This window comes from Podarcis raffonei, chromosome 15 (assembly GCF_027172205.1).
Source record: "Podarcis raffonei isolate rPodRaf1 chromosome 15, rPodRaf1.pri, whole genome shotgun sequence".
NCBI lineage: Eukaryota > Metazoa > Chordata > Lepidosauria > Squamata > Lacertidae > Podarcis > Podarcis raffonei.
The window spans coordinates 4,816,876-4,843,609 of NC_070616.1; the positions used below are offsets into that span (position 1 = coordinate 4,816,876).

Sequence of the window (26,734 nt, forward strand, 5' to 3'; positions counted from 1 at the left end):
GATATCCCACTAGTTTTTGTCTAAATGGGAACTAGTATAGTTTGTTTGAGATAATCTTGAGGTTAAAAGGATTCAAAAGCTTTGCTGAAAAACTGAACACTAAAACTATGAGCAAGTTATTACATAGAATGTCAAGGTAAACTAGAGCAAATGGAGGGAAAGAAAGTGTAAAAACAAGAAACACCAGGAGCATGGATTGTAGTGGGGGCACAAGATGTCAGACAGATCTGATCATGGAACATTTTAAAACAAAGGAAAGAGTTTATGGTTGGTAATGCAAAGGGAAAGGAAGGCTTAGAGGAAGGTAGGTGCATCATTCATACACCCACATCCCTATATATTTTGTGCCCGCCAAAGTTTCTATAATCTCTGACCATTGGCTATGGGGCTGGTGGGAGTCGGGAGTCCTACAAGGCTGTAATACATTGGCTACCCAAGTCCTCTTGCATAGCAGTCACCTATTGTGCTGGTCACTATATCTCTTGGCCTGATAAACTTCACAATGTCATTACAAGGATAAAATGATGGATGAGACCCATGTATACTATCTTGAGATTCTTAGATGAAGGAAAGGGAAATATTGTAAGCAGTCAGAAGAAATTGTGCTTCTTTTAGCACTAAGGTTAGTTGCCAAAATTTACAAAACTGACCTCCTAGAGTGAAAACAATTGAGAATTCGATTTGCTTTAAGAGTGTCAGAGGAATTATAAGTCACAATGAAGCGTATGTCATTATTTAACTTTAAAAAGAAGAAGAATGGTGGTAGGATGGATTGAAATTTAAAGCATTTTCACTGAGAAGAGTGGCACTATTATAAGACAAACTAGAGTAGGATTTATGAGGAAGATGACAAGGAGTCTTACTGCTTTTAGTGGAGAAAAAGAAAAGGTAGATAAATTATATTGCATCACTGACAAGTAACATGCTTTTAGCTCAGCACTGGGCAGAAGAATAATTGAGGCATGGGCAAAATGATTGGGGCCATCAAGGATTTATATGCAACAGCGGAAATAGTTTCAGATTTCATAGTTGAAGAGAACCGTAAGCCATGTGTTACAGGGCTTAGTGGAGATGCTAGTAATTTTCTGAGTCATTCACTGGGATGTCTGTGAAAGGGGAGATGTTGGCAATTTTCAGGTTATATTAAACAGTTTTCCTGCAGCTTGTCATAAACCAGGGGTGGGCCACTTGCACCCTACCTAATTTTCATGAGGCTCTCAACCTAATTTCAAAAGCCTTCTGCAGGCTCTTGGTTCAGATACTGGCCAAGAGCAATCTGTTCTCTCCTCTCCTCCCACCCCTACTCCCAAGTCTGCCTGCTGAAGCCTTTGGGGTGAGGAGGGAGACAAGGAAGGCAGTTGCAGAGGTTGGGGGGGGGTTAGAAAATGGGATGTTCGTTCCCATTCTTGACTCTGGCCACATCCACTGCTAACACTCCCTGACAGATTTGCCCCTTAAGGAATGTTGACCCTCTTGTAAACAGTTACTTACTGCATCATATGTTATTATTAATAAGCAGTTGCTGAAATTGATACTGCTTAGTGTAGTGGAGTGTGGTAGCTTTCAAACTTTACTAAAGAGCCCCCATATGTGATGTAAAAAAAAACTGCACATTTTCAAAAATTCTGGGTCAAGTCCCAAGTGCAGTTAGTTCACTCTCCAGGCTTGTTTGGCCCTTCTTTCGCTCTGCTTGAACCAAGAATATACTCCAAACTCTCTCCTGCCGCTGCCTTTCAGAGAAGCTACTTCTGGGTTTCCTTGATGAGAGGATCAGTCATGATGTAAACCACTTGTGTAGTGGGAAGACCTTTTCTCTGCCAGGAAACTCATTGGGTGATGCTGATCCAATTTGTGGCCTTTCAACCCAACCTCTCTCGCATATGAGGATAAAATGAGGGTGGAGAATTCAAAATGTCTGCCTGTCAGATTTTTTGTTTGTTTGTTTGTTTGTTTGTTTGTTTGTTTGTTTCAAGCAAGGCTTAAAAAGCAGTTTGTGTTACAGTGGGTAGTGATGTACTTTGTGCCTGTGTTGGACTGCGTAATAAACTTTTTCTGTTTATTTTTAGCTGGTGTACGGATGGTCTACCCGGCATGCTTTGTTTTAGTTCCTCAGACAGACATTCCTGTTCCTAGCACTGCTGGGTCAAGCAACTGCTTGGGTGTCCATCAAGTGCCTGCTTCCACAAGAGATCCTGCCATGTCCTCGGTCACTCTGACTCCACCTACGTCCCCAGAAGAGGTTCAAACAGGTATAGTAAAACTCCTTCCCCATCCACCAGCTTTGTCATACTTAAAATCTACAAAGCGGAGGTACTGTTTTGACATGTTCTCCCTGGCCAAATGGCCTCTCATCAGCATGACATAAAGCATGAGCAGGCAAACTAAGGCCCAGGGGTCGGATCCGGCCCAATTGCCTTCTAAATCCAGCCTGCGGACAGTCTGGGAATCATCATGTTTTTACATGAGTAGAATGTGTCCTTTTATTTAAAATGCATCTCTGGGTTATTTGTGGGGCATAGGAATTCGTTCATTTTTATTTTTCAAAATATAGTCTGGCCCCCCACAAGGTCTGAGGGACAGTGGACCGGCCCCCTGCTGAAAAAGTTTGCTGACCCCTGACATAAAGTAATGGTTAATACCATGATTATTTTTTGACGTTTATATCCTGCCTTTCTTCCATCATGGAACCAAAGGGGCAGCTGATGTGATTCCCAAGGCACTGACTAAACCCAGGTCTGCTCATCTTGAGCAAGGTGTGCTTTCAAACCCCTACCCTTAGACAATGAAATCCAAAGGATGCCTTCTGAGTGTATGCTGCTGTCCATTCTCAGTCCCTGGTGCTTTGATGAGGTTTTCCATGGTAAATTGGAGAGTAGAAAGCAGGAATGTGCAGGAGAGATAGATGAGATTGCACTCCATGCAATCTGTCATTATAAAAACTACAGACTTCTGAGCACAAGTGTCTGTAGGTTTGACCATTCACGGTGGGTGTGCATGCTTCAAAACTGGATAGAACCTAGTTACCATCTCTTACTTTTGTTCCATACTTTGAAACTTGTGTTTGTTCAGTATACTTCAAAATACTTCAGTATTTTAAGTATTACTTCAGTTTTTTTCTATTTTTAACTATATTGCATGATCTTATGTTTTTATTGCCATAAAATGCTTTGAGAGAGAGAGAGAGAGAGATGAATGAAACTGTTGTTGTTTAGTCGTCTTAGTCGTGTTCGACTCTCCGTGACCCCACGAACCAGAGCATGCCTTGGAAACTCTCACTTTCTTCTCAAAGCTTCTCCTTCTTTATGCCCATGGAGTTTTCTTGGCAAAATACTGGAGTGGTTTGCCAGTTCCTTCTCCAGGTGGATCACATTTAGTCTAAACTCTCGGCTATGACCTGTCCATCTTGGGTGGCCCTGCACGGCAGAGCTCATAGCTTTTTGGAGTTGTTCAAGCCCCTTTGCCATGACAAGGCAGTGATCCATGAAGGGGATGAATGAAATGGTGGTATACAAACAAACAAATAACTTGACCATAATTCGTGTAATGCTCTGTAATTTGTATATGAGAAACAGATGAAGCCTAATTTAATGTGACACTTCTAGTGCCTTTTTATCCGCTGTGTCTCAGAGTAGTAATTCAAAGGAAGACAATGTTGTTGTTTTAAAAAAACAACTATTTGGTGCCTGCAAATGCTGTGGCTGCCTCTGATTTTGTGCTCTGATTTTTTGTCCCTGCAATAAAAACTGGGGGTTTGGGGGGGCGTTGTTTAAGCAGATACGATGGATAAAATCTAACCATCTAGTTAACTCTTGTGTTGCCTTCCCTCTTTCTCTTCAGTTGATACTCGTTCAGCCCAGAAGTGGGTGAAGCTCCCTTCTATTTCTGACATATTCAGCTCCGAAAGCATTAGTCACCATGGGGGCAAAATCCCTCGGAAGCTGGCCAATCAAGTGGTTGACAGAGTCTGGCAAGAATGCAATATGAACAGAGCGCTGACCAAGTATGTATGAGGTTTTTGTGTGCATGTGTGCATATGGAGACATTGTAAAATCTGTACTTAAAAGTGGAACACAGTAGCTTTCAAATGAGGTCAACCAAAGCTGCACATGTTCCTTAATTGCTTGGTACATTTTAGTGTTTTTAATTTGTTGCTCACCCAAGTCTGAAGACATCAGAGGCATGTAAAGGAGATGGATGGGGATGTGTAAAACACTTTTATCGATTGCTGTATTGGCTAGCTTTCTCTCCCTTCCCATCTCTCCCTTGGCTATGATCCAAGAAAGTGCCACCTCCCATCCCAGAGGAACTAATGTATGTTCCCTAACCTATACTTCCTTTATCCTTCTATCCTAGAAGAAAGTGTGTCAACTTGCTACTCACCAGTAAGAAACTACTTAGGCCCTGGGCAGCAACATGTTTGGAAACTCTCTGTCCAGAGAGTTTTACCCTGAAACTATCTTTGCCCAGCCTATCTCCTCAATTTCCTTCTCTAAATAGCAGGCACACTCTAGATAAATTAATTTATTCCAGCATTTTTAGGAATAATATTTGATCAAGGCACTAAGAAAGAATACTTCCTTGCTTTCCCCCCTCCATGCTGCCAGATTAGTCTGCTGGAATCGGACTACATGTCCTAGCTTGGGAGTTAGAATGGGAAGACTAGGCAGCAAGTGGGAGCAATAGGAAAGCCAGAACAGGTGGTGTATTTAGGTTTTTATTTTATTTTATTTTTTAAAGCTATTTTTATTAAAGCTTGAGCAAGAAACAAAGACAAAACAATATACAAAAGTCAACATCAAATGCCAAGCAGATAACAGGGTGTATTTAGTGGGCAGATAAATCACTCTTTAATGAGAACTGGCAGGCTCTTGGGAAAGGGAGGGAGGAAGATAATGGCCTGTAATGAAGGCTGTTTTCTTTGTATCTGGAGCAGCAGCAAACCTGCACACATGATGTGGGGACCTGTGGAAGGAGCCATTTCTCTGTTGAGATTCCTAGTTCTAGGTGGTGCAGTTAAGCTGCATTTAGCCAGTCCCTTGCTGGAATTTGGACCAGCATTTTGGTTTCCAGCATTGGCCACCCAGATGCTTTGGGGTACGCACAAGGAAGGTCCTATGGTAGTGGTTGCCCCTCCTTATCTAGAAGTCAGAAGCAGATTGCCTTTCAGTGTGGGAGACTGCATTTAGCTGCTGTGGGCTAACGGTTGCTGATAGGCCTACCCCCTTTGTGCTAATCTAATATTGCACAAAGTTGTGGGTATTGCCACACATCTTGTGGCACTGAATTTCTTAAGTTCGTTATGCATAGTGTTAAAAGCTCCTTTTTTCTTTCTTTTTTGTAAATCCTGAACCAGTTGCCAGTCAACCTCATTTGTGTGAGACTTATATGAGATGGAGGGAAACTTCTCATGAATCATAATTTTATAGATAGATATAGAAATGGCCCTCTCAATTGTAGCAGTTTAAATACAGTACAGTGGATGCTTGGGTTGCGAATGTGATCCGTGCAGGAGGCACGTTCGTAACCCGCAGTGCCGCGTCTGTGCACGTGCGGGTCGTGATTCGGCACGTCTGCGCATGCTCAAAGTACGATTTAGTGCTTCTGCGCATGCGCAAGCGCGCATGCGCAAGCGCCAAAACCCAGAAGTAACCTGTTCCGGTACTTCCGGGTTTGGCACGGTGTGCAACCCAAAACCTGAAGCATCTGTAACCCAAGGTATGACAGTACTACATTGGATTGATATGGTAAATGTTATTTGTTATTGGATTGATATGGTATATGTCAGGACTGGTCGTTGTCCTCTTCAGATCACCACACAAACGCTTCTTGTTCTTTTATAACTTTTTATTGTGTATTAACAAAATAATCTTATAAACAGTTCTTAACTATTATTCCTCAGAGTCACTTCTTTCAGATACCTTCTGAGCTCTTCTTCTCCATGACCAGCCACCCTCAAAATGGCGAAGGCGCCTTTCCCTTCGTTTTCCCGCTCTTTTTTCTAACCTCCTGGCTAGAGCTGGCCTGTATCTCCCCTCCTCCAAATCTGAGCTAGAACTTAACCCTTGCCTTTCCTGTGAACAGCCGGTCCCTCCCTGTTGTTCCTCTTGCTCCCTTCTATTAGATTCACTGCTCTCCTTCCCCCCTTGGGGAATGCTTTCTCCCTCTGATAAACTGAAAACTTCTAACTCTTCCCTGACAGTATATGTGTGTACACACACACACACACACACACACACACACACACATATGTTGTAAGTCCACAAAAGGTATTAACTTGCAAGGTATTTTACTGCCTGGCAAAACACATACCTGTTAGTCATTTGAGGTACAACATCAGCTTCAAAGAGAGAAAAATACAGCTTGTCCAAATATGATTCTTTCTAGACACAGGTGAACCAGGAAAGTATATAGATTCAGTAATTATATGATCCACCACAGATTCATGTTTTCTCCATAATTTTCATCAGTTTACTTAAAAGAATTTCTCTCCCAAATGCAATGCAGGAGGAAGTATTCTGCTACATCAAATGGCGTATGTGAAGATGAGACAGTTGACAAAATGTCATTTTGGGAGTTTGTTGAAGCCACGCAGAGGACAAATTGCACTTGCTCAAGGTAAAGTTTGCAGAATATTCAGTTGTGGTGTGTAAAACTATGCAGGAATCTTTCAGGATCCATTTCATAAAAATTATAAAACAGTAAGAAGGTAACATGTTGGTCAATACGGTAAGCTAACAGACTAGGTGTATAGGCTCTTTGGAACTTTATTTTATTTAGTGCATTGGTGTTTAACTGGTGAGCTGGGATCCACTAACAGGGTTTTGAACTAAGATGAGGCACAATAGCACTACCACCATACAAATATATGGTAAAAAGATAGCAAGAAATTGTTCTCCAAATGCATTAAAGATGGATTAAATGCATTGGATTAAAGATGGGTCCTGGGTCTAAAAGAGTTGAAGACGACTGATTTAGTGGATTTGTAGCCTGCTTTTTGACGGCAAGTCAAATGGGTAATGGGTACATTAAATGGGCAATGGGTACATTAAAAACCATATGCTTAAAACAAAGGAAATCTAGCCCAGCTAGAGCAAGCATAGGTAGCTGGTGTTTTCTCTGCCTGCTTGTCTTTCCTTCTTTTGGGACTTTCCCTGAGGGCAGTTGGTAATAGGTGGGCCAGGGGGCAGTCTAGGTCAGGCATAGGCAAACTCTGCCCTCCAGATGTTTTGGGACTACAACTCCCATCATCCCTAGCTAACAGGACCAGTGGTCAGGGATGATGGGTATTGTAGTCCCAAAAAATCTGGAGGGCCGAGTTTGCCTATGCCTGGTCTAGGTGGAACAGCAGCAGCATCTTGATATGTTATCCTGCCTCCTTCTCTGTCCTCTCTTTTTACTTGGTTGTAAATGCTTCATTAAGGCATATACATTTGCCAATAGTTGTAGGAGGAATGTGTTCCCCTGTGGCAACATACTGCTTAACCATTATTAAGCATTGCATCTGAATGCCTAAACCACAGTTAAGGACTGATGGAAATCAGGATGGGAAGCCACAGTTGGAAGTGGGTTTGCAAACAATGACTTCCGCTAACTGTGGGTAAGCATCGCGTGTGCACTGAGAAAACTGTGGTTAAGGCAGTTTTGCCACCTCTTCATGCTCTCTGCTACTAAGGTGACTAGTTGGTGTCTCCATGTTCGTAAGCTGCAAGGGTAAGGCTTAACTCACTGAGCTAAACCACAAAGCAGTATAGTAATCATGGACAAGTGTTACGTCTGCATATAAACATATTTAGCTGAATTCGCTTTTGTGTAATGGTTGCCGAAATGTGAAATGCTACTGGCAGTTAACAATACAGATGATTCCCACCCCAATTCTCTCTCCTGCCCCTCTTTAGGTACAAAAGTCTCAAGCCAAGACTTGCAATTCAGCAGGGGCCAGTGCCTCCTGTGGGCCAGCAGCAGCAAACAGCTCCAAAGCACAAGGCAAATGAGAAGCAAGAGAAAGGAGATAAGCCCCAGAAACGTCCTTTGACCCCATTTCACCATCGTGTTTCCATCACTGATGACATTGCCATGGAGGCGGACTCGGCCAATCAGAGGCTTGTGATTACCACGTCCGATAACCAAGTGAGGTTTTCAAATCTCAGAACTAATGATGTAGCAAAGACTCCTCAGATGCATGGCACTGAAATGGCAAATTCTCCCCAGCCACCTCCCCTTAGTCCTCACCCGTGTGATGTTGCTGATGAAGGGGCAACTAAAACTCCTTCCACTCCCCAGAGCCAGCATTTCTATCAGATGCCAACTCCAGATCCTTTAGTTCCTTCAAAAACAATGGAAGACAGGATAGAGGGCTTGTCTCAGACTTTCCCAGCTCAATTCCCAGAAGTTATAGAGCCCACAATGTATGTTGGTGCAGCGGTGAACTTGGAAGACGAAGATGCAGATTCCACGTGGAAGTATTACAAGGTTCCAAAGAAAAAGGACGTGAATTTCTTGCCACCACAGCTCCCAAGTGAAAAGTTCAAGGATGACCCTATGGGATTTGCAGGGTCAGACAACTTACCTTCAGCTACAGAGTAAGCATACCTTACGTTTTAACTTCTAAAAGCAAAATTTGCATCTAATCCAAAAACCTTTTAGTTCTTATGAGAAGATAATTTTGTTTTCCTTTGTATTATCATGGTTCAGAAAGAGCGGAACTTGTGGTTCTGCTGTGGGCATTTTAATTGTGAATGTCCAGGATAAAAATGCAGAAGTATTCACTCAATTGTGTATATGTATGAGTACTAGAAAATTCAAATTCTCATTCAGAATGTGAGAGGTCCTGTATTCAAATCCTAGGGGGACTGGATGATTGTACCATTTGAATTTGGTGGGAGGGGCACAGCATGGGGCTGGAGTATGTGGTTTGCATGCAGAAGTTCATAGGTTTTATTCCCTGGCATTTCCAAGTTCAAAGGATCTCAAGTAACAAGTGCTGGGAAAGAAATCTGAGACCTTGGAAGTTACTGCTTGTCAAAAGATAATACTGGGCTAGATGGCTTAAATTATATGTTCAACTAATTTTTGCAGTTTTCCCCTGCTTGGAGATTTTTATTCTCTTTATAAAAAGCCACTTGAGTGATAGCCCAGGTCTGCTATAGAGCCAACCTGGTCCAAGAACTCCACTGATGCTATTAAGATTTGGAAGCTTTTGTATTTCCTTCAGAGAGGACTATGTAACTAGGAGTGTGTCAAATTCTTGAAAGTGGACCTACCATTTAATTGAATACCTCTCGGTTTTCGCTGCTAAAAGAGCTATTATTTATAAATGAAATACCAGTTTTAAAATGCAGCTTATGCTGTGGACTTAAAACCACAAAATATTTGAATTGGTCTGCCTTTGTTTCCCTTGTTCTCTGTGGCTGATGAATCTCCTTTATGTGTTATGAATAAAAAGCTCTGTTTCAGCTAGATGATTTATCATAGTTTCCATTCTAGATTTTTGTTTTCACTTCAGTCAAAAGCAAAATCCCTTTGTGGGTTTCCCAGCTTCTAAGCTTGTAACTAACTCTGCAATACATTGGAATCTGTGGAATGAAAAGGGAAATCATGTCCTCTGATTTTTAAAGGGAACATGACTGAAGTTAACTTCTTTTTGAGCTTTCTCACTTATCTTTTGCCCCATGTCTGTTGGATCTGTTGGAGAGTGTTTTGTTTGATATTAGAGTATCAGCAAGATTTATATCTTGTTCCTATCCTGTGTGCTCAGAGCAGCTAACTTGAGTTTGAAATTATAGAAATGGCTCCTTAATTGACTTGCAATAGAAACTAATCACAGAAATGGAACCTGGAAAGGAGAGTGGGAAAACAAGGGGATGGGGTGGGGGTGCAGTCTTAAGACTTGGCTGTGAAAGGCTAGCTCAACATCACCACTTCTTACCTTTCACAGTTGGAACCAGAGGTCTGTGGCCTGTGCAAAGATGGCACCTTTCACTTGCCTTTATCTCTTGTCACTTTTTGACTCCCTTCTCATCTCATGTTTGCTTAATGCTAGGCCAGCGGTCAGCAACCTTTTTCAGCCGTGGGCCCACTGTCCCTCAGACCTTGTGGGGGGCCAGACTATATTTTGAAAAAAATATGAACAAATTCCTATACCCCACAAATAACCCAGACATGCATCATTTTAAATAAAAGCACACATTCTACTCATGTAAAAACACCAGGCAGGCCCCATAAATAACCCAGAGATACATTTTAAATAAAAGGACACATTCTACTCATGTAAAAACATGCTGATCCCTGGACCGCCCGCAGGCAGGATTGAGAAGGCGATTGGGCCGCATGTGGCCCACTGGCCTTAGGTTGCCTACCCCTGTTCTAGGCTTTGTCACATATAACCTGGCAGCAAACCCTTGGGTTTATCCCTAAAAGTACATTGGCTATAGCTACCTACTGAAACTTGGCACAGTAATGAGTTTATCTGCATGAGACACGTGCTTATCAACTCATGTTTGTCCACACTTTTGAAGTTTTCAAGTATGTGCTTAAAACATCTTAGTTGTATACTTGTAAACATCAGTGCCCAACGTCCTATGAGTGCTAGTTAAGTGGCAGCAGGGAGAGTTTTTTGAGGGGTCGTATTCTGGTTCCTGTATGTCTAGAAGGGGATCATTTCTTTCTTTCTTTTTTGTTTTTCCATTGTGCAAAGGCTTCATAGCAACCTTTTTTGTAATTCATCCTCCTTGCTAACCAACAGTGAACTTAATTGTCCTTGATTACTGCTGAATCTCAAAAGAGCTGTTATGTTCCTGAAATAATCCTGGCATAAGGAACTTGCAACTCGTGTGTCTGAAGTATTCTAAGACAATCATAGGAGATGTGTACAGCTGCTGTTGAGACATGAAAATAGAGGGAGATGAAAGGGGCACAAAGCTGGATTGCCTCTGAATGAGCTAATGAAAATAAATGCAGAGCCCACCTGTAATTGTTGGATTTAAGTGGGCATTTAAATCTAGAACTAGGAGTTTAAAAATATGTTCATTGATTTTATCCTGAGACTGGAAGCAGCCCACCAACACTTAATAGTTCCTTTTCCCTCCATATTGGTAGAGAAAAAATTAGTAAGCTTCTCATTTATTTATTTTTTATTTATTAAATTTGTATACCTCCCTTAATCCATAGATCTCAAGGTGGTAAAAATGCAAGATAAAAAACACAAAATACGTAATAAAAACAAAAAGTCCCACACAAACCAATAAGCTCTACAGTTTTGTAAAAGCTGAGTGTGCTGCTTGCAACTGTCGCTCATCCTTTGTGCATCAGCTGTTAGCTGCTTGGTAACATTTTCAAACTCTGAATAATATTCAGCTGTTCTTTTGCTCTTGTTCAAGGGTAAGGAAACATGCATTTCCTTTTCGATCTCATTTTGGTTTCGTTTGTGAGCTTATTCTGAAGGCAGGTGCCAATTTAACAAAACAATGCTGTCAGCAGGTTTCCTGTGCTGTCGTCTTTCCAAAAAGTTGTTTTGCTTCTGGACAAGATAGTTTTTAAAAATAGAAATAAATCTGAATAGTGCCTTACAAATGGTGTTCCGAGGAACTTTGTTTAGTTGTTCATGAATGAGAAGATCAGTAAAATAGTTTGTTACCATTCTTTCCCTCTTGAGTATATTCTGTGGCCTGATCTCTGCACAAGAAATGGCTTAGGATCAGAATATCGAAAGAATTGCCTCCTACCTTATGAGCCTTCCACACAGCTCAGATCAGGGGAAGAGCCATAGCTCAGTGGTAGGCCATCTGCCTTGCATGCAGAAGGTTCCAGGTTTGATCCCTGGTGTCCAAGTAGGACTGGGAAAAGCATCTGCTGGAGACCTAGAAGAGTCACTGCCTAACAATATATATAGGCAGTGCTGAGCTAGAGATGGGCCAATGGTCTGATTTTGTTATATCCTATATTCCTGTCTGGGCAGAAGATGTTTTATGTCTCAGTGCTCCCTGAAGAACAGTTGGTGGGAATACACATGACAGGACCTTGTCTGTTGCCTCACCTAGGTTGTAGAACACCCTGCCTTGGGAAATCCATTTTGTTCCCTCCTGGTAGCAGTTTGCTTGAAGCCGATGGTTCTGAGCCAGCAGGCCTTTGACGTACTGCTTATTTGAATTAGATATTGGTTTTTCTCCTCTCCACTGTGAAGTTGTGTTATCTGCAGCCCGTTAAGTATTTTTTTACTGTTGCAAATTCCAGTGTTCATAGACTTTTTTGTTTTTTAAATGTAAGCCACCTTGGCTGTCTCTATTTGGGGCAGAGATGCAGGATATAAATATCTAGAATAACAGTGAAGGCCAGCATCCCTGCAACAGCAAACAACTTGACATGGGAAGGTAAAAAATATTGAAATCGCTGGTGTGTGGTGTTGCCAAGGGTCATGAGAGCATCCCAGCTGCTTCCAGATAGAAATGCCAGCTGTCTTTAATGCTCAGTTGCAGCCAGTTCATTGCCCACCTGAGAGGTGGTTTAGGAAAAGACCTACTACAGGACTTGATCAAATGTGTCTCTGTGGCCAGGGAGGGCAGGCCGAAGCTCCTGTTAGTTGGAAAATCCACTGTGCAAAGCTATTCTCAAGTTACTTGAGGCCTGGGAAGAGCATGCTCCAAATGATCACGCTTGAAACAGATTGATTATATTTTCATCTACTACAGTAGTTTGAGGATGTGTAAAGCACCAAAAAGTGTGTTCTTATTTTCACTTCCTGGGCTTGAGGTTGTTTATCTCTTTTAACGTGCCTGTGGCCTAGTTCTCACAGTAGTGGTAAACCTTTGTCTGCTGTAGCATTGCAAGTCTGCAGGTGGGGGCTTGCATGACTGAGTAAAGAGGAGCATTCACTCATGGAGGCCCTCACCTGCAGCCCAGTCAGAGGGTTACCACCACCATGAGAAACAGGCTTAGTTTGCAGAGAAGCCTCTGGTTCTTTTTAAGCTCTTGCTCAGAAGCTTGCTTTTCTGGAGGGACACTTTAAGGTGGTAAAGAAGGCGATGGACCAGCACCTCAACCATCCTCCTCCTGTTCTGGTGTGCAGGTTGGGTCAGCTGACCCGGTGCCTTTCCCTCCACACCTCCTTTGTCTCTCGCTCTGCAATGGGAGGACCTGGTTTGCAGCTCTTAGGAGAAGATTTGGCCAGGGGCCCCTGGGTGCTGACCCATATATTAGACCTTGGGTTCCAGTTCAATCTGCTGACAGCCTTTCAATTCAGAGACTACTTCTTATAAGAGTCTTGCAAGTACTTTCATAAAGCAACAGTGCTTTTAAAAATTATTATTAGCCTACTAGATGCCTGCATTAGCCAGTTTTGGCTTAACTGAACTACCTAATGTAAAGTTTCTTTTTCTGAATAGCCTTCCAGTGGGCCTCTCCTGGTATGCCCCACAAAGAAACCTACGGTCTGCAAATAAAAACATCCTGAAGGTCCCAGGCCTCAGAGAGGTTAGGCTGGCCTCAACTAGAGCCAGGGCCTTCTCGGCTGCGGCTCCAATCTGGTGGAACGCTCTGTCACAAGAGACTAGGGCCCTGCGGGACCTGACATCTTTCCGCAGGGCCTGCAAGACAGAGTTGTTCCACCAGGCCTTTGGTCAGGGCGCAGCCTGACTCCCTCCTCTGGCAACCTGCACAGAGTTTTGCTTAATGGTTGCCATCAACTTGATTTTAATTAATTTTTATAATGAAATATTTTTAGAATGTTGGTTTATTTGATTGTTTGATTATTTGATTGTTGTTAGCCGCCCTGAGCCCGGCTTCGGCTGGGGAGGGCGGGATATAAATAAAATTTATTATTATTATTATTATTATTATTATTATTATTATCATCTTACTGGCTATAAGTGACTGCAAAACTTTTGAGCCTTTTTAAAAAAAGGTTTGCTAATGTGTTTCTAAATGGATACCACTGGTTATTATTCAGATTGCAAATGTTTAACCCAAGGATGGGTTGACTTCACTTGCTGTGTTTATGAAACCCCATTCAGCTGCTCAAGCTCCTCACATGTGAAAAACGGAAGATGTGCTGCCAAGACCTGCTCCATTGCTGTGGAATCACTACACAAGTGCTTCCCGAACTCCGTCCTCCCTCTGACCACTTGAAATTTGCTGGTTGTCTTGGCAGACCACTTAACTGTTTTTCCATCGGTTATAACAATTGCAATGCGCTGTGATAGATGCTCTATATTTTTAATTGTATTTTTTACTGTTTGCTTTGTTTGTTACATTGTATTTTATTGCATTCCAATTTGTACTCCATATAATTCAAATTGCAACACAGAAACATAAAGCGTAAGAAATAAAAGCAGCAGTAAAAACACAGTTAAAAAAAATGAATATTTAATGCGGGCTTGCCTCGAACCACTTGAATGAAGCTTTGGTGGTCCACTGAGCTCAGTTTGGGAACCTCAACTCTACAGAATGAAACCCTCCATGAGTTTGAGGATGACAGTCTGAAGCAGAGAGTCTCATCTGCACATGGAGGCCTGCCTGTGCATTTTAAACCCGAAGGAGATTGAATAGATTGAATGGAGACGATCACAGTTAAGGCATGGTCCCAGTGCGTGATCTGAAGACACCAGATGCAGCCAGCTAACTAAAGCTAATAAATCTAGGTCTGATCTTCATAACTGCCTTGCTAGATCAGATCAAGTTTCCCTAACTCCTGCAAACTTTGCAGAGAGTCCCAGCTGATCTAGTAGGAGCTGGTCAGTGGTCCCCCAGGATACCACAGTCTCTCTCTCCTGCTCTAGTCTAAACCATCCATTATCTACAACTGTACTGCTGTATGTTCCCATGAAGCATATTTATCTGGTCTTGGTGCACAAAAGGGCTTCATTGCAGAGAATAATGTGAATTCTGGGCAGTGAGAGAAGTGGTTTTTGCTTCATTCATTAGCAAAATATGAATTTTAAGAGAAGAAATCCCTCCTGGAATAATGTCCAGAATAAAATTATGGCATAAGCTTTTGTGAGCTAAAAGCTCTTCAGTCATGTATCTGATTGTATATTATTTTAACTGATTTTAATACTGTATTTTTATGTTGTTCAAACTCACCCAGGGACCTTGTGGTGAAAGGCATGTAAGAATATAATAGTAATAGTAATAATATACTGTACCAGTATGGCAGTTACTGAAGTGCTAATTGGTTTGATACTGATAAACATAAGCAAAAGCTGAGATGTGAATAGTGCTATCGTTTTTAAAGACCTCATTGTAAAGTGCTGGGAAAGAAGAGCTGACATAAGCCATGTACTAATTAGCAATGGACATAAAGACTTTTAAAATACCAAATTGATAATAACTCATGTGAAAAACTCAGGAAGAAGAAATCCACTGTTGTCTAGAGTAGTTGTGGGACTCTAGTGAAATTTATAATTTTGTGTGCGCGGGGCGGGGGTTGGATTCCACTATGTGTGTGGTGTTGGGGGAAAACTTGTAAGGTATGGTGCTTAAATGTGTTAGAGTTGGACAGCAGACAGCTGAGCTCCCTGCACAGCCATGAAACTCACTGGGTGATCTTTGCTTTGGTTGAACTGTGCTGACCAGCCCACCTCTCCCAGGGTAATAAATGCTGTCTTGAGCACATTGGAGGAAAGATGGGTTACAATTTGAGAAGCGATTAAAGGTTTTAATCACTGGAAGGGTTTTGGCATATGGTTTCTATTCATTGTAACCTTGTCTTTTTCCTGTGTACAGGTTAATGGTGCAATGTAGAAAACCTTTAAAAGTCTCTGATGAATTGGTGCAGCAGTACCAGAGCAAGAACCAGTATCTAGCAGCAATAGTAGCTGACCAGGAACCTGAAATGGATCCATATGCATTTGTGGATGGAGATGAAGAATTCCCTTTTCCTGATAAAAAGGACAGGCAGAACAGTGAGCGAGAAGCCGGGAAAAAGCACAAGGTGAGTGAAAAGGTCTGGGTGAAGCCCAGCACAGGGAATGAGGGACCAGAAGCATATGCAGAAACAGTAAGTGAGGAGCACACATGAGCCAAGAGGATGTAGAGTCTTGCAACTAGTTCTGTGGCCCCAAAGGGATTGCAGAGTAATAGAATTGTAGAGTTGGAAGGTACCCCGAGGGTCATATAGTCCAATCCCTGCACTGCAGAAATCCCAGCTAAAGTATCCATGTGTGTCCTTGTGTTTCTCAAAAAGCAGTCTCAGTGCCTTGCCCCATGTCACACGGTCACCTGTTTATGATAAATGATAGGGCATAGGGAAGAAGAGGGGGAGTTTGGATTTGATATCCCGCTTTATCACTACCTGAAGGAGTCTCAAAGCAGCTAACATTCCCTTCCTCCCCCACAACAAACACTCTTTGAGGTGAGTGGGGCTGAGAGACTTCAGAGAGAAGTGTGACTAGCCCAAGGTCACCCAGCAGCTGCATGTGGAGGAGCGGAGATGCGAACCCGGTTCCCCAGATTACGAGTCTATTGCTCTTAACCACTACACCACACTGGCTCTGGTAGCAAGCGATGGGGAAGAACTTTGCCCAAGAACAAGTGCCTGTAAGAGTAGGCAATACCAGGCAGAAGGGACAGCTAATACTCTTGTATCTGAAAGGCTCTTGGACTTCTACTTGAAGAGCTACTGCCAGTTGAAATTGACCAATTTTCACTAAATTGGTGCCTTTGAACTGTTTTGGACAACAATTCCCATTGGCCCCGACTGGCACATCCGAAAAGTGCCTAGTTGGTGAAAACTGCCTGACTCTGTATAAGGCAGCTTTATATGTTAAATAACTCATGTGGTGCAGTCACATACTCATGCGGCCTGCTGCCCCCTTTTGTTGTTTGCAGGCTGAAGATGGGACACCTAATGTTGGAGAGGATGCGATGTCACTGTTTAGCCCCTCTGTCAAACAAGGTAACACTGCTGTTTTGAAACACATGCTGTTTGTTTTAAAAACTGGATAGAACAACAAGTATGCATTGGTTTATTTGATAGTAAAGGTAAAGGGACCCCTGACCTCAGGTCCAGTCGCAAACGACTCTGGGGTTGCGGCGCTCTAGGGTTGCGGCTGACGGAGCCGGCGTACAGCTTCCCGGTCATGTGGCCAGCATGACTAAGCCACTTCTGGTGAACCAGAGCAGTGCATGGAAACGCCATTTACCTTCCCACCGGAGTGGTTCCTATTTATCTACTTGCACTTTGACGTGCTTTCAAACTGCTAGGTGGGCAGGAGCAGGGACCGAGCAATGGAAGCTCACCCTGTTGCGGGTATTTGAACCGCTGACCTTCTGATCGGCAAGTCCTAGGCTCTGTGGTTTAACCCACAGCGCCACCCGTGTCCCTCTATTTGATAGTAGGTTCTCTAATTAAACTATATTGTCTAAACTGCTAGAACAGAGTCCATTGCTGAGCCTTTGATCTCTCTCCTTTCAGCAATAGATGCCCAGCGTATTCCCCCTCACAATCGCACGGCCTCAACTAGTTTGTTTCATGAAAATGACCTGGTTGTCTCTTACACTGACCTTGACAATCTCTTCAACTCTGATGAAGATGAGCTAACAGTAAGTGGCTTGATAAGATATGTTTCATAGCTTCATATTGTTGTGGGGGTCAAGAAGCACCACATGACAGCGAACGCAGTGTTGAACTAAAAACAAGAAAAAAATTGAACCAGTTTTCCTATTTGCAGTTTCTGAGCCATTCTTATAACTCTCCAATTGAGCTGGATCTGTTTGTATAATCTTAAGCCTTTCCCTATAACTGTTGTCTGTAAAGTGAGTTATGCGTTTTTGGGTTATTTGTTGACTTGAATGTGCAAAGCAACTGAAGCAGAGTCAGTACCTTAGTAAGGGAACTGCTCAAATAGTATAGATTGAAGGAGGCAGTTTGCATAATAAGTCTTAGCCGAGAGTTGCTGAATGACAGACATGCATTGTGCAAATGGGCTCTTGCTTCACACTTCATCTTTATCAGCCTCCTAAGTGAGGTCAGTGCGGCTGCTGATGGAAACAGCTTGCTTAGATGATCTATTGCCTGGATGATATGGGGCCCAGAGTTGCGTAGGAAAGTCTTCTAAATAAGTGCAATGTTTGTTTCTGTGTGCAACATTTCCTCAAATTTCAGTGGCTATGTTGAAATTTTAACTTAAATCCCCCTCTTTTTAACTCTGCAAATAATCTTTATCCTGCAGCATGATTTGGAGCAGATTCTGTTTATTTACTTGGCTGTTTGGTTGTAAAATTTGTCAACCTTGTTGTTATTGTCTGGTGCTGTGATTTGGATGTTTAAAGTTGCTTCGCATATACATTTTCTGGAAAAGTGAACTAAAATGGCTGGCATCCTAAGAGGTAATTTAGGCACACCCAAGGGCTTGAGCAGGCATTGTGAGCTTTCTGCCTGCTTTGAATCACAGGGCACATCCAATATAAACTGCTTTTGAAACTCCTGCCTGTTTCTGAATTTACCCATGACATGGCACGTTTTTTAAAGCTGCAAAGTCATTGCTATTGATGAAGCTGTGCAAGACCTTATTTTTATCCAGCGATACCTGTGGAGTCAGTTTCTTTTATTCCTCTTCCCTCCCTAGCCTGGATCTAAAAGAATGCTGAATGGAGCAGATGACAAATCCAACTGCAAAGAGTCAAAAGCAGGAAACCTGGACCCTTTGTCATGCATAAGTAAGCTGCTTTCTTTTTCCTCTCCTTCCATGGCCCCCCAAACACACATACTTTGGGGGAACTTCTGGCTAGCCGCCCACGCCTGTTGTCATATTTGGGATGCGGCTGGATTGGTTGCTTGTGCAGTTGATCCCTTCAGAAAACAGGATTGAACTCCTGACATGTTGACAAATGCCCAGGGAGTTTAATCCTGCTTGGTTCAGGTGCACAGGAGATTTCCCTGCAGAGAATCTGCTCTCATTTACTCGATCCCTGCAGAAAGGTCACCATCTCTCACTGCCTCCCTGGCCAACTTTGATAGTTGGGCAGGACCACCCACCAGTCATATTACCTTACGACGTAATGATATCCGATGATTGACAGGCAGGTGTGTCCAAGTCTGTCCACATGGTACGGAGAGAGAAAGATCTGGCCTGCTGGGCCAAAAAAGGTTCCCCACTCCCTGCCCCTACTCTTAGCCCCAGCTAGTTCAAATTGACATGTCTGAGTGTACTACTTCACAAACTAGCTTTTTTTTATTGTGTGGCTGCTGCTGCTGCTGCTACAGTTAGCAAGCACCAGTAACATAGAAATGCTTTTAAAAAAAATAATATTATTACGGTCAAAGACTAGTTCAAGACATTGGAATGCTTTATTTGCATTCTGTGACAAAATTGTAAAATAGCAACATTCATAAGCCAGTGGGGAAGCAGTTTGGCTGTCTTGGGTTGTTGAAAATCTCTAGAAAATTTACTGTTGTGGAACTCAAACTTGGTAGAAGCTGGGTGTGCCTAGCTCACTCCAGAAAACAAGTATCACATTTCAGACGTTGGTTGATAACTGTCCATCTTCCTATGCTCATTTAGCCCCACTGGCTGCTTGTTGATAGTGAGTCACACACATGTTGGGTTGTATCTTTACCTATGATGCACCTACAGCTATCTTTCGCATCTCTTGGTCTTCTGTTCCTGCTGCACAGATATCCCCCCCTCCCCGCAATTCTGTACCCTTGTATGTAAACTACCTACTTGGGAGACCACTTCATGCAATATATTTTGAAGGGCCAAGCTTACACCAAACAGGTAGGATGAATCACATGGGAACTTCCCACACTAGGGTTCACAGTCCCAGTTTGGGGATTGGGGCACAGGGAAAGAGAACACTAGTGAGGGAAATATTAATGGAGTGTACATTTTATGCTAATGATATAGTTTGGGAATGTGCTGCAGGCAAGCATTTGAAGACACGATAAACTTGCGATAAATGAGAGTAGCTGTGATGTGTGAGCATCCCAACATATCTCTCTCTCTCTCTCTCTCTCTCTCTCTCTCTCTCTCTCTCTCTCTCTCTCTCTCTAAATCCTTTTAAATCTAAACCAGGCACTGCAGATCTTCATAAAATGTACCCAACACCGCCATCCTTGGAGCAACACATTATGGGGTTTTCTCCCATGAATATGAACAACAAGGAATATGGCAGCATGGACACCACGCCTGGAGGGACTGTCTTAGAAGGAAATGGCGCTACTGCTGGTGTTCAGTTCAGGATTGAAGTAGATGAGGGATTCTGTAGCCCCAAACCCTCAGAAATAAAGGTACGTTAAGTTGTCTTTATTACTGTTACTGCTATTATTTAATAGATTCTTAATTTCAGGTAACAAAACATACCCATACAAAGAAAACAGGGCTTAGTAGTTGTACAGTTGTACAGAAAAATAGCAGCTGATGTCTGCAGTTTTAGACATTCCAAGAAAGGGAACCAAAGAAAGTGTCTCCTAAAGTTGATAAAGGGATACCATGTCTTATAGAACGCCCAGTGAGAATGTTAACTTTGACCATTTTTTGAGCTTAATTGTTAAATCTATCAGGAAAGTAATTTTTTTTTCTAGTTTAGATAGATTCTTAGGTGTATACAGAGTTTCAGTCCACTTATTTTGTGCCAGTGAAGTTGTAGGTTTGGCAGGGTGTGTATACGCATCAGCTCAGATTTGGTGAAGTTAACAATGAACCCAGATATTTTGCCATTTGTAGCAAGTTGGTGCATAACAGCAGGTAATTAGATTTCAGGATCAGAAAGGAATATGTTCATCATCTGCGAGCATATTGTTAAGATGCTTTCCCCCCAAATAATTCAAAACCTTTACATCATCATCTGCTTTCAATGCCAAAGCTAAGGGGTTCCATGTTGTCTGTTCTCTTATATAATTAATCTTTTTTTAAAAAATCAGGAATATCTTTAAGGAGTTTCTCAATAGAAAAAAATAAAGTTTATATCCAGGGGTCTAATTTCCATTAGAAAGGTTTAGGTTTGAGTATTCCTCATTGTATTCTGGTGATAACAGGGACATGGTCTAAGATATTAAGAAGCTGAGAGATAAGGCCTTCTGTGATTAATAAATAATCCAATCTGGCACAATTTTTGCACCTTGCTGACATGTGTATAGTTTCTTAGTTCTGCATTGGCTATGCACCAAGCATCAAAGTAGCTGTGTTTATGTAAAATGTTGTAGAGGGATGTTTTAAACGAAGGCAGTTTCCACGGGTTTCGTGATAGGTGAGAAGTTCTGCTTTTATCAAAATAATCATTAAGTACAAGATTTAAGTCACCACCTATTACCACTTCACCTTGTATAAATGAGTGCAGTATTCGAAAAGTTACATCCAGAAATTGTTATTGTTGGGTATCAGGTACATAAATAGAGCATAATGTCAGCCAGGAGTTCTCTAACAGACCCTTGAGGAAAATAAATCTTCCAGTGGGATCACTTAGTATATCTTTTAAATGAAAATCAAGTTTGGGAGAAATCCAGATTGGTGACCCCCTACTTTTGGAAGAACCTTTTGATGGGTACCAATTTCCACCTGCACTTGGGAGGAAGGATTTTATACCAGTATTGTGTTTCTTTTTTTATATGTCTCTTGTAAAAAAATTAAGGTTTGGGTTATCTCACTTTAAAGCAGACCATACCCGTCTTCATTTAATTGGTGTACCCAGGTCATTTACATTCAAAGTTATTGCAGTTAAGTGTGGCATTATAAGGTTAATTTAAAATTATGCAGCATATTCCAGGGATGATACTACTGAAAGTGCCAAGATTGTTTCAGGGTACTTAGCCAAGATCTTTAAAGCTAAATCTAAAGTTGCCTGATTTATTCAGTGGTGGCTATCTATTTTATATATTGTATGTGTTTGGATTATCAATGTATTTGGATGGCTTTGTATGCTTTTATGGTTTTACTGTTTTAACTTAATGCCACTAAAGCAGGGTTAGTCAACCTTTTTATACCTACTGCCCACTAATGCATCTTTCTTGATGGTAAAATTTCCTTACCGCCCACCAGCGCTCAATGGAAGGAGGATTCAACTTGTGCCGTAGAACCCCCCACCACCCACCTACAATCCTGAAACGCCCACTAGTGGGTGGCAGGGACCAGGTTGACAGCCCCTGCGCTAAAGGCTAGTTTAAAAAACCAACCAACCAGGCAATAGATGTATTATAGTAATTTCAGTGTCATAGTAATTTCAGTGTTATTACCATATTCCATCAGCAAAAAATACAGATGCTCTGAATTTCAAAAGGAATTAACTTCAACATTCAGACTCCCGCCTCCCCCTCCCTAATCCCTCCAACCTTCCCAACATAATAATCCCTACACCTGCGGTTGGGAGCGGAATAGTCCCTCTTTCGTTCATGAGCCAAATGCTTAGGTGAAATTGGGGGAACGTAAACATTAGCCCCCCCCCCAGAAACAGAACATGTTTTACATGGTTATATTACAGACAAAAATAAAAGAATAATAGCCCAGTTCGTGCCCAGTTTGGTAATAGAGCTCATGACTCTTGGTCAAACTTAGGTGAAACAAAGTTGATTGTTTCAGTGGGACCCCAGGCAGAGAAGAAGCCCTCAGTATGTTGTTTTTGCTTTTTTTGCAGGATTGTTGTTGTTTTTTACTTGTTTCTCTGCCCCCCCACCCTTTTCCCCATCTGCTGCCAGCCTCCTCCTTTGAGTTCTGTGTCTTCCTCTCCACTGCCTGCTTTTCTCAGTTGTTTGTCTTCATTGTTTGTCTTCATTTGGTTGCAGTCCTGGTTGATTTAATACTTTTTAAAACTTGCAGTTGTGTGAAGGTAGCTTTAGTTACTCCTTCATAAGTTATTAGGTGTTTGAATGGGTAACCCCACCAGTACCTTATGCTTGCTTCACAGAGTGCTGTAGTGCAATTTTTAAATAGCTAACCAGGATAATTCTGTCCTGAACCCCAGCTGATAAGAATCTGCAATACCTGTATCAAACCTTTCAGATCATGGTATGTTTGGAGCAAAGGAAAAACCAATCCACATTCTGGATATAATGCTAAACCAAGGATTGTGGTTTGTTGTTCCTGCTAGCTAGGGAGAGGAACAAAGTGGGAACAATCTGCACGTTCACGGCTAAACCATTAACTGTGCCATATTGTGATGTGCAAACACACCCAGTATAGACTCAAAATGAGCTTCTAAGCCCAGATTTGGCCCATGTATTATTCTACTTGAACTCAAGCCATCTCCCCTGATTCATAGCCCAGAGGCAGCAAACCAAAGGGACAACTGGCTTTTCTTTTTCTGACAATGCATGTTAGCTCTTCATTTACACTTTATCTTTTTGCTTCTAGGATTATTCCTACGTTTATAAGCCTGAGAACAGCCAAGCTTTTGTGGGGTGTTCCATGTTTGCACCATTGAAGACTCTACCAAGCCAGTGTCTCCAGCCCATCAAGCTGCCGGAGGAGTGTGTTTACCGGCAGAGCTGGACTGTGGGCAAGCTGGAATTGCTTCCTCCGGGGCCTGCAATGCCATTCATCAAAGAAGGGTATGTGCTTGAGTGCAATGTTTTGTACTGCAGCTCCCATCATCCCTGGCAGCTGGTTGCTCTGGAAGGGGCTGATGGGAGTTGGAATCCAGCAGCATCTGTTGTCCTATGTTACCTCTCTAAACTTGTTGCCATGTGCCGCTGTATCTTGATTGTTTTGTCCTGTTACTGGCAGTGATTCCCACTGTTTGTCTGCTCAGATCCTTTAAAAAAAAAAAATATATTATAGAGAACGTACAACTTAAAAGCCTTGGGTAAAGATATTTCTCTTTCCCCCCTAGTGATGGGAGCACTATTGATCAAGAATATGGCCCCGCCTACACTCCACAAACACATACGCCCTTTGGAATGCCACCCAGCAGTGCCCCACCCAGTAACAGTGGGCCTGGCATTCTCCCTTCGCCTTCCACCCCCCGTTTCCCAACTCCTCGGACACCAAGGACTCCAAGGACTCCCCGTGGGGCTGGTGGGCCAGCCAGTGCTCAAGGCTCAGTCAAATATGAGAATTCGGACTTGTATTCACCAGCCTCAACGCCATCAACCTGCAGACCGCTAAATTCTGTTGAGCCTCCCACTGTCCCTTCTATCCCTGAGGCCCACAGTCTCTACGTCAACCTCATCCTCTCTGAATCGGTGATGAACCTCTTCAAAGACTGTAACTTTGACAGCTGTTGCATCTGCGTCTGCAACACAAACATCAAAGGTGCCGATGTTGGAGTTTACATTCCAGATCCAACACAAGAAGCCCAGTACAGGTGTACCTGTGGCTTCAGCGCAGTGATGAACAGGAAGTTTGGCAACAACTCTGGATTATTCCTAGAGGATGAGCTGGACATCCTAGGCCGCAGCTCGGAATGTGGCAAAGATGTGGAGAAGCGCTTTGAGGCCCTCCGCACGGGCTCCGCTGAGCATGGCGGGGGATCGAAGGAGGCTGACAGGCTGCCTGATGAGCTGATACTCTTGCTGCAAGACCAGTGCACCAACCTGTTCTCGCCATTTGGAGCGGCTGACCACGACCCCTTGCCAAAAGCTGGAGCCATGGGCAACCTGGTACGCGCTGAGGAAAGGGATTGTTGTAATGACTGCTACCTTGCGTTGGAACATGGGCGCCAGTTTATGGACAACATGTCGGGAGGGAAAGTTGATGAAGCACTTGTGAAGAGTACTTGCTTGCACCACTGGTCAAAACAAAATGGTAAGTGTTTGCAGTTGCCCCCTCCCCCATGTTTTAAATTTCTCACCCTATATAAAACGCGGACTTAAAAGTGATCACTTAGTTGATTTACCATAAATTGCAAAGAATGGGTAGCTTGCTTGGGTGCACTAATTATACCTAAAATATCTGGAATGCCAATTATTTATTATTCTCTGGAACAGGGGTGGAGAATCTGTGGCTCTCCAGAAGTTGCTGGACTACAGTCCCATTGTAGCTGACCACTGGCCATGCTGGCTGGGACTGATGGGAGGTGTAGTCCAGCAGCATCTGGAAGCCACAGTTCCCCATGCCTACCCTGGAAGATTCAAAGTTTTGACTGCTTGAGAAATGTCTGTCTATCTCTTTGATGTAGGCCGCTAAACATACACATGATTGCTTGGCAGTATGTTGTATTGCAGTTGTGATCAATTAGGGCCTCTTCATGGTGAATGTGAGGGAATTCTGGATACTCTGATTTTTAAGGAAACTGAGAAATGCTTTCTAAATTAGAGCAGGGAGATATCTGCCCCTGGGCTGCAGGAATAACTTTTCCAGGTTGGTAGAAAAGATTATCATTCAGAGATCAACCATCCGTTGGAACATGCCTTCAGAACCTATTTATGTGTCTGTCCAAACATATCACATTAAAGCATAAAAGGCCCATACCAGACCTAATTGAACCATCCATATATTTTAAGTTATACTCATGTGAAGCATATTGATTTGTAATTAGAAAAAGAGGTATATAAAGGTGCAAAATAAAAATATGAATTAGGTGGGACATTTCAAGTTGATCTAGCTATGGCTGTGCTATATTACCTGCCTACTTTGCAAGTTTAGTGTGCATAGGATGTATTTACTTTGCTATATAGCATATTTTAAGGAATCTTTCTGTGCAGGTATCTGTTCAGGGTGTTGGGTAACAAACACTCTGAAGCAAGCATATACTCCTTAGCCTTAGGGGGAATTTTCAAATATTTTGAAAGTTAAGCACCCTATGTGCTTTATTTGGTTTTTGGAAGACTGAAATTGAATATTTCAGTGACAAGCCATATGCTGCTTTTAAGTAGAGTTGTCAACCAGTTGAAAATTTTTTAATTTGTTAATCATTTCCTTTGAATGGGTTGGTTTATTTAAAAATTAAATGCAAATGGTGTTTTTACTAAGATGCCTTTAGAGGTGAATAAGTGAATGCACCTAAAAAAATAAATAAATTGTGCCCTTAACTTGTAGTTTCCCTGTGTTCATCAACCAAAACTACTTAGAGTTTGCATCCCTCATTTTAAACTAAACTAACCAAAGCAGTGTCCAGTAAAATAGAAAATTTCATAGCAGCGATGTGGGTTGTGTTCTCTGAGCACAGATAACTTCATGCATTTAATGTACAACACCTGGAGCTTAGAAATGCGTTGTTGATATGTATAGATTGTGACTAGGACACTACTTTGCAACCTCTTTGAACTAACTTTGGTTGTTTCAGTTGGAGACGTGAGCATGCAGTGTTCTCAGGACATCCTTCGCATGCTGCTCTCACTTCAGCCTGTCCTCCAGGATGCAATTCAGAAAAAACGAACCGTTCGCTCTTGGGGAGTGCAGGGTCCTCTCACGTGGCAGCAGTTTCACAAAATGGCTGGCCGAGGCACTTATGGTAAATGTTGTCCACGGATCAGTTTTTTTCATTTATTTCTGTGTGGAGAGGGGATCATTTTTAAACTTTCCTACCCTTTCCTAGTGCATGGGCGGAGGGAATTCAGGAAGTAGTAGTATGTTGAAATCTCAGTTTATGCTCTGTGGTTTTGGGAGGTTATGATGCACTCTTCTTTGGGTTGAATTTTGGTCATGAGTTGTTTATTTTGGAACTCATGATAGGCTGGAAGGATAGGAGAGTATGAAGGAACATTTATAGAGATGCTAGACATCAAGACCAGAGAACTTTAAAATTGTATCCTATCCTTTCAGTACAATATAATCAACCATACAGCCACATCCAGATGTTGTACAGTGGTACCTCTAGTTACGAACTTACTTCGTTCAGGAGGTCCGTTCTTAACCTGAAACTGTTCTTA

General features: G+C 42.4%; 1 protein-coding gene across 1 annotated transcript in view; it reads left to right on the forward strand.

Annotated features, from left to right (window-relative positions):
* Nucleotides 1–26,734, forward strand: part of MED13 (mediator complex subunit 13) — a 98,280-nt gene that overhangs the window by 52,497 nt on the left and 19,049 nt on the right. Inside the window, exons 6-17 of the mRNA XM_053367829.1 lie at nucleotides 2,067–2,249; nucleotides 3,838–4,000; nucleotides 6,505–6,615; nucleotides 7,896–8,579; nucleotides 15,715–15,922; nucleotides 16,819–16,885; nucleotides 17,405–17,532; nucleotides 18,558–18,648; nucleotides 20,007–20,221; nucleotides 23,277–23,473; nucleotides 23,755–24,668; nucleotides 26,149–26,316. Coding sequence (XP_053223804.1) covers nucleotides 2,067–2,249; nucleotides 3,838–4,000; nucleotides 6,505–6,615; nucleotides 7,896–8,579; nucleotides 15,715–15,922; nucleotides 16,819–16,885; nucleotides 17,405–17,532; nucleotides 18,558–18,648; nucleotides 20,007–20,221; nucleotides 23,277–23,473; nucleotides 23,755–24,668; nucleotides 26,149–26,316 — 3,129 coding nt within the window. The remainder of the gene's footprint in view (nucleotides 1–2,066; nucleotides 2,250–3,837; nucleotides 4,001–6,504; nucleotides 6,616–7,895; nucleotides 8,580–15,714; nucleotides 15,923–16,818; nucleotides 16,886–17,404; nucleotides 17,533–18,557; nucleotides 18,649–20,006; nucleotides 20,222–23,276; nucleotides 23,474–23,754; nucleotides 24,669–26,148; nucleotides 26,317–26,734) is intronic.